Source organism: Zootoca vivipara, chromosome 11 (genome assembly GCF_965207765.1).
Source record: "Zootoca vivipara chromosome 11, rZooViv2.hap1.1, whole genome shotgun sequence".
NCBI lineage: Eukaryota > Metazoa > Chordata > Lepidosauria > Squamata > Lacertidae > Zootoca > Zootoca vivipara.
The window spans coordinates 52,502,701-52,510,876 of NC_142594.1; the positions used below are offsets into that span (position 1 = coordinate 52,502,701).

At 49.2% G+C, this 8,176-nt stretch overlaps 1 protein-coding gene across 1 annotated transcript in view; it reads left to right on the forward strand.

Moving 5' to 3' along the window:
* LOC118092192 (vasoactive intestinal polypeptide receptor) overlaps positions 1–6,037 on the forward strand; it is a 107,754-nt gene extending 101,717 nt beyond the window's left edge. Inside the window, exon 13 of the mRNA XM_035130008.3 lies at positions 1,778–6,037. Within this exon, the coding sequence (XP_034985899.2) occupies positions 1,778–1,969 (192 nt within the window). The 3' untranslated portion in view covers positions 1,970–6,037. The remainder of the gene's footprint in view (positions 1–1,777) is intronic.
* Positions 6,038–8,176: the final 2,139 nt, after the last annotated feature.

Below are 8,176 nucleotides of genomic sequence, written 5' to 3' on the forward strand. Positions count from 1 at the left end.
TCTTTCAAGACCAGTGTTATGTGGTCTCGGTGGCCGCTCCCAGTCACCAGTCTAGCTGCCGCATTCTGGATTAATTGTAGTTTCCAGGTCACCTTCAAAGGTAGCCCCACGTAGAGCGCATTGCAGTAGTCCAAGTGGGAGATAACCAGAGCATGCACCACTCTGACGAGACAGTCCACAGGCAGGGAGGGTCTCAGCCTGCGTACCAGATGGAGCTGGTAGACAGCTGTCCTGGAGAAAGAATTGACCTGCGCCTCCATGGACAGCTGTGAGTCCAAAATGACTCCCAGGCTGCGCACCTGGTCCTTCAGGGGCACAGTTATCCCATTCATGACCAGGGAGTCCCCCACACCTGCCTGCCCCCTGTCCCCCCAAAACAGTACTTCCAATAGGGTTTATTGTGCTTAAAGTTAGCATCTTGAATGGAAACTGTTCAGAAGAGGGGATGAGCTGAATGGCAGCTGCTCCCTCAACTGGACTGTTAGGTTGGGCAGTACTATGCCATTTCCCCTTCTGCTTCGAACAATCCTTTGCGTGTTTTAAACCCCCTCTCTTAATGAATACTCTCCATCATTGAGCAAGTTCCCCTGCCTTTACTCCATGGCTCAAGAGGCCTCTACTTATATCCTGCCCTTTGTCTGAAGGCCCCAGGGCAAGTTACAGCAATAGGTAAATAAAAGCATCAATAATAAAAGAGAGATTTAAAACCAGCAAAATAATAGATTTTTTTTTAAAAAAAGAAATACCTATCAGTTTTCTGCCGTCTACAGAAAACTAATAGGTATTCTTTATTAAAAAACACTATTATTTTGCTGGTTTTAAATCTCTCTTTTTTATTGATGGTTTTATTTACCTATGGCTGTAACTTGCCCTGGAGCCTTCAAGTGAAGGGCAGGATATATTTAGAAGGGAGGAAAGAAGGAAAGTAGGTAATGTGGAAAAAGAAAGAAGAAAAGAGTGGGTGGAGGAGAATGAAAAAGTAATAAAGAAAAAAAGAGGGAAAGAGGGGGGAGGGAGGGAGGGAGGGAGGGAGGGCGGGAGGGAGGAAGGAAGGAAGGAAGGAAGGAAGGAAGGAAGGAAGGAAGGAAGGAAGGAAGGAAGGAAGGAAGGAAGGAAGGAAGGGCTAGAGATTTAGAGAAAGGCAGATATTTTGAGTGGTGAATTGCAATTTGTGGTAAGCAAGATTCACATGGCTGCAAAATTCAGCATGGATTCACATTATCCCCATGATGAATGCAATTACAGTCGTACCTTGGAAGTCAAACGGAATCCATTCCGGAAGTCCGTTCGACTTCCAGAACATTCAGAAACCAAAGTGCAGCTTCTGATTGGCTGCAGGAAGCTCCTGCAGTTGCTCGGAAGCCCCGTCAGACATTCAGCTTCCAAAAATAGTTCACAAACCGGAACAGTCAGTTCCAGGTTTGTGGCGTTCAGGAACCAAAACGTTCAAGGACTAAGCTGTTTAAAAACCAAGGTACGACTGTATTTGTTTTAGTAATTGCATTTATACCCCACCTTTTTCTCCAATGAGCTCAAGGAGCAACAACCCTGTTAAGTAGGTTAAACTGAGAAGCAGCGACTGACCCCCAAGGTCACCCAGTGGGCTTCATGGGTGATTGGGGTCTTCCAAGTCCTGGTCCAGCCCTCGACCCGCCACACCCCCCTGGCTCTCAGCCTACAAGAGCTCCACGAAGCACATCCACGAATCCAGAAGACCTCCTTCTCTCTCCCTTCCCCAGTTAATCTGCCCTCTCCCTTTCCTTGCTCTCTTCTTTAGGTCCAAGCCGAGCTGAAGCGGAAGTGGCGAAGGTGGCACATGGAGAGGTTCCTGGGCTCTGACATGAAATACCACCACCCCTCCATGGGCAGCAACGGGACCAACTTCAGCACCCAGATCTCCATGCTGACCAAGTGCAGCCCCAAGAACAGGCGCTGCTCCAGCTTCCAAGCCGACTTGTCTCTGGTTTGAGACCCAGACGCCAATGACCGAGGGGCCAAATGGGTGGGACACAAAGCAATGGGAGAGGGAAGATGGCACCAGCCGGGACTTTGGATTAAGGGTGACAGGTGTGAAGTTGTGTGTGTGCATATTTTTTTTGAGACAGAACACTCTTCTGTCAACCAAAGCAGGACAAAACACTGGAATAGCAGAAACCGGATGTTAAGGATGAGAAGAGCCCTGGTTGGGTGGTGGATTCTCCCTTTGGTTCTTCTCAAGTCTTTAGTTATGGGTGTCGTTGGAGCGCTTGTGAATGCAGCGGAATCTCAGTGCATGGCGGATAAGAGAGAGCCTGCCTTTGCAGCTCTCCTTTCAACCAGCAGGTGCAAAATGAGCCAATGGGGGAAAGGAGCAGGTGTTGTGATCTCACCCAAGATCTTTCATGGGAGAGAAGGGATCATTCGATCAGAGAGATGCTCCCTGGGCTTGACGCAGCCGACTAAGCTACTTCCCCCCCCCTCTCTCTCCGGATAAACTTCAGAAGCCAGAAGGCCATCTCAACTCCAGAAACAACATGGGATCATCCCGAATGCTCTGTTGGTTATACATCTGAAGCCCCCAAACTGGGCCCCCAAAGGCACTCCTGGAAAAGGTTGTCTTCTATTCTGTTTCGGGGGTGGGGAACCATTGGTCCAGGAAGTGCAATAATTGCCAACTATGATGGGCAGAAACTCTTCAGGGTCTCAGCAAGAGGCTATCTGGTCTCTGCTGCCTGGGGGGCACTTTTAACTGGAGGTACCAGGGATTGATTTTCTGCATGCAGAACACGTGGGCTCCCAGTAAGCCGTGGCCCCTCCTGAAGTGACAAGCAGTGGTTTGCACGCTGCTTTTGAATCAGCTACATCTCGCGCACTCTCTCCCCGCTTTCAACCGGCAAGCAATCCCTCCCATCAAGAAGAAGAAGAGATCTTCCATTTCTTGGTGTTGGGAGCATCCGCTAGATGGAGAAAACGCGATTCACCAGGTTCTTTGACCTGCATTGGGGTTCCTTCCTTCCTAACTAGGCTTGCCCTTTCCAGGCTGGGTGGTGACATCCCCAGGGGGTCTTCTGAGCCGCTCGGACAGGGAGACTCCACTGCCAGGGTATGCTGACGCATACCCAGATGCTACAAGCTGGTGGAAGGACCTCTGTTTTCACGTTACCTCCATTGATGATATTGCAAACCCTGTAAGGATGTGGATTCTGAAAAGGACAGAAAGCGTGCAATGGGGGATGAGACTTGTGCACTCTTGATAACTCATGGACTCTCATTTCGGGAGCCTGTTATGCGCATGGTTCAGATGGAGAGGACCAACTTCTTCGATGTTCATCCTGCCCTTGGCTGCTTCTCCTTGAGGTGCCAGAGTTCTTAATTCCGCTCTCTTGTAAATATTCCGGAACTTTCTGGGCCTGCCCTTCAGAGCGCTGCACAGGCTGTGTGTGTGCAGAAGCCCTCCCTCTTTCCACCAACAACCATTTCTCAGGGTGACGATCCTCACCATCTCCTCTTGGCCAGTGCAGACACGGAGCCTGCCATGTTCCTAACGAACTTTGACCGTGTGTTATTTATTTCACCAGACTTGGAACTGTAAATAGTTTGGATCCTTAGCCTTTCAAGGGTTCATCTTGAAGGTGTCTCTTTTTTTCCATTTCAAAATGGTGGGGGTGGGGAGGGAGGAGGAATCTCTTCATTTGTGGCTGCCATTGTGTTGAGGAAATAATAAACCAGTAAGGGGAAAAAAGTGCTGTGCTTAAACTCTACTTATCATAGCTGCCAAGTACCCCGTATTCCCCGGGAAACCCCCGTTTTTCCTTACCATTTCCCGGCGGTCTTCCGTTTGAGCTCCTCTCCCGTAAATCTCCCTTAAATCCGCTCCTGCCGGCAGCCATTTTTCTGGTGCCGGTTTGCCCATCTATGGGCACCAGAAAATAGCCGCTGCTGGCGCTGGAAATAGCTTCTACGCATGCCCGGCGGCCATCTTAGGGGGGCCACATGGCGGTGGCCATCTTGGCGGTGGCCGCATGGCCACCCCTAAGATGGCCGCCGGACAACTTCCGGGCACCCCCAAGATGGCCGCCAGACAACTTCCAGTGCCGCTGCTGCTGCTGAACCCGTATTTTTCTGCAGGAGACTTGGCAGGTATGCTACTTATAGGAAAGTGGTAACCAGACTCTTCCCAGTAGGGCTACTGCAAAGCATTTATGTCCTCCTAGCAGCCTCATAGCCAGCCTTGCTGAGGAATTCCAAGAAACTAAAAAATCGGTATGACTTTGAAAGGTCGCTCCACCATCTTGATTCAAAATGGCACCCAACTCACTTCCCCATCTATGGGAAATGAGACGAGAGCCTTCTGTTAATAGACCCAGAGCAGGAATGGGGTTTTTTTTTCAGCCTGGGGGGCCATCTTCTTTTATGGACGTCCTTCTAGGGTGGGTAGGGCCAGAGGCAGTAGTAGGTGGAACAACTGGCATGATTCCTAGCGTTGTACAGTAAAAGGCAGGAGCTTTGACATACACCTGAACCCATCACTCTGTCCCCTACACCACCCAGGCAAGCAAGGTACCCTATCACTGTCCAAGGACACATTCAGGCATGCCAAAAGCACAGGGGGAGGTAGAAGAACTGGACCAGTTTGAGGTGTGGACTGGGGATAGGGGAGGGCCACATTATGCCCCTCGCCAGCCCTAAGGTTCCCCAGCCCAGCCCTGGCTCATCCCTAGATGCTTTGGGGGGGAGGGAATCAACTCATCATTTAAGAAAAGAAAGAGAGCTTCCACGAGATGTTTATAGGGGACTCAGAAATAATCCCATTTCAGCGGTGCAGTCCTTAGAGAGCCTGCAGCCAGGCTGTGTTATTTTCAAAAGAAAAATAATAATAACCCATCTATAACCCTTTGCCTGATTAAGAATTTATACCAAGGGGCCCAGTTTCCAAGGCACTAAAGTCAATAAAATCCAAGAAAAGAAACGAGGATCATCTTCTGCAAATGAACAGGTGGCAGCTGCCTCCGCCTGCTTTAGTTAATCTCCTTTTGCTACTAACCAATGGAGCTGAAAATTCATCGCTGGCCATGAAAACAGTCTACAGCAAGGCTGTGGTAAAGTCTTTTCTTTGGAGCCCATCGGGCCTTGGCTAAATCACAACAGAGGGCGATGGGCACAGCCTCTCCTACAGGACCCACACAGAGCCTGCTGGATCAGGCCAGGGGCCCATCTAGTCCAGCATCCTGTTCTCACGGGGGCCCATCGGATGTCTGTGGGAAGCAAGAGAGCAGGATTCGAGCACAGGAGCAGCTTTCCGGCAATGGTACTCAGAGGCATTGCCGGCTCTGTCCATTCAGCAGTTAAAAATAGATGCCGTAAAATGAAATTGCATCTCCAAAATACATGTCAGCTTTACGTACCTGCAGAGGCTTTCCCAAACAAGCAAACAGATTTAGCAGCTGCCAAAAACAGCAGTGAAGGCGCCTGCCTAAAATCAATGGGCAGGGAGTTCCAAAGACCAGTTACTGTCATTCCAACCTCCTGCTCAATTCACCCAACTCCCACATCACTTTGTGGTTCTTTATTTTAGAATTCCACATGGAAATTTGCCTGAGTTTTCCTGCCCATTTTCCAGAATCCATTCAGGCATGTTAGGTAGGTTCACCTTAAATGCAAAGTGAACTAATTCATCCCCCATCGCTGCCGAATGGAACAGCGGTGGCTCGTCTCGTTTTGCCACCCGAGGCAAAATGGGAATGGCTGTCTCCTCCCTCCCCTCCCCTCCCCATACCCCAACCCACCCACTACCACTTCCACAGCTGGAACACCCCGGCTCTCGCTGAAATGGGCAGGACCTGGGGCATTCTGCAAAGTTTTGCTGCTTGGCTTCACCGCCCAGGGGTAAGGAAGATAATGGTCAAAGCCATGCCCCCGGCCCACCTTCCTCTCAGCAGCAAGAGGGGGTTCTGCTGGCATTGGGGCTGGTTCTGACAGGTAAACCTAGGGGAGTGCTAATGTCCTGCAAACAGCCTGCTCGATGCCTCCTGCTATAATAAAATTATTATTATTGTTATTATTATTTTTATTTTATTTTACCTTGTACATCTGGCTGGGTTTCCCCAGCCACATTAAAAGCTTCCCTAAACAGGGCTGCCTTCAGATGTCTTCTAAAAGTCTGGTGGGAGGGTGTTCCACAGGGCGGGTGCCACTACCGAGAAGGCCCTCTGCCTGGTTCCCTGTAACCTCACTTCTCGGAATGAGGGAACCGCCAGAAGGCCCTCGGAGCTGGACCTCAGTGTCCGGGCAGAACGATGGGGGTGGAAACGCTCATTCAGGTATACTGGACTGCGACGAAAGTCCCTCTCACTTTCCGTCTTATAACTCTGACCTCTCAATTATTAAAAGCACTAGCAGGGATTTCTGAGGTAAATAAAACCTCCCACTTATCCCTCTAGCCTTTCTTTAAACCCTCTAGCACTTGTGGGTTTTCAAAAATAAAAGAGAGTCATCTTCCAGCCTAAACGTGACCAGGTACCTATATAGACTTGGGGCTATAAATAAGACTGTGCGCTCAGATAAGGGTTTCCCTTCACCAGAACCTCCCTTACTGTAAAGCTAGCCTCCTTCCTGAGGTAACTTTATTATCACTCAGAACCTGTCTCCTCCTTTAGCCCCCCCCTTTCTTGGTGCACTCTCAGCCACAAACTAACCTTTCTCCTCTAAAAGGCAGTTTTGACAGTTTAAAAGAGTTCCCCACCACCTGGGTTCATGGGTACCTTAGCTGGAAATTGAAATAGACGATTTACTGGTATGACACTTTAAAGATGGATATTTATTGGCTTGAATCTTAATGGTTGCTTTCTGGTAACATTGGTACAAACTTAATTTCACAGATAACGTTCTTGGTAATCAAATAAAAGAATACCTATCCACTACTTCATCTACTCTAAAGTCTACCTTCTCCACAGCCACCCAAGCTCCCACACAGAAAACCCCAACCGCCAACTGACATAACTGTTCCCCTTTTCATTTAAACCCCATGCAGGCCACGCCTCCCATGGAATGTTGCTGTCAGTTAACCAGGAGTCTGGGTTAACCCTTCAATAGGTCGGTTGCGAAACAAAAACATAACATAACAGTTTCAAATCCGCCACAGGACCGAAGCCGTTTAGGGGATTAAAGGTCAGCACCAACACTTTGAATTGTGCTCAGAAACTTACTGGGAGCCAATGTATATCCCATAGTGATCCCTGAATTAAAGCAGCATGCATTAAACCAGCCAGCTGAAAATTGGCTTGCATTTGCTAAATTCTTCGAGGTTACTCATCTTTAATGGGTTCGGAATGTGCCTTTCCATTTGCTTTCTGTTTTAAATTCCCCAAATCTGCAACATACAACACCAGCGGCTCAATTGACTCCTGGTGATTTAGAAGGGTTTCTAGTTGCTTCCAATGCACTAACCCATCTTGCTGCATCGGCTGACCTATTTAGCATGAAACGAGGCGCTTCAAAGAAAATCGCTATTGGCAATAGGAAATGTCACACGTCTCCAGCAGGCTGCACTGAAAGGCAATTCGGACTTCCACTCTTGCATGTGAGCTAAAGAAAGAGGCCAAAGAAGTTGGGCCGCTCCCTCGCTGCAACTTTTGAGGAGAGCTCAGGGGAGGAGGGTCGCTTTTTCACCACAACCTTGCAACAAGCTGCTGGTTTGGGCCGCTGGTGCCCTAAATCAGGAGTGGCAGACCTCAAGCTCGGGCCGTACCCATGGCTGACTCTTGCTTTGCACCCTGAGTGTTCCTGCCTGGCTGGGAGTAGGTCTGCAAACTCTGATCCTGTGTCAGGGAACTGACAGGCAGAGCAGGCCGTTCACAGGTGAGAGAGAGTTAGTTTCTTTATCAAGGAAAGAAAAAAATACAGGGAGGCTCATAAAGACAAACTCCTCTAATGAAGCAGTTGTTCGAACTGGCATGCCTGGCGTTCAGAAGCATTGCTGCCTCCCAACTGTGGAGGCAGAGCAGAGCCATTGTAGCTGGTGGAAGAAAAAGAGTTTGGAGTTGATATCCCGCTTTATCACTACCCGAAGGAGTCTCAAAGCGGCTAACATTCTCCTTTCCCTTCCTCCCCCACAACAAACACTCTGTGAGGTGAGTGGGGCTGAGAGACTTCAGAAAAGTGTGACTAGCCCAAGGTCACCCAGCAGCCGCTTGTGGAG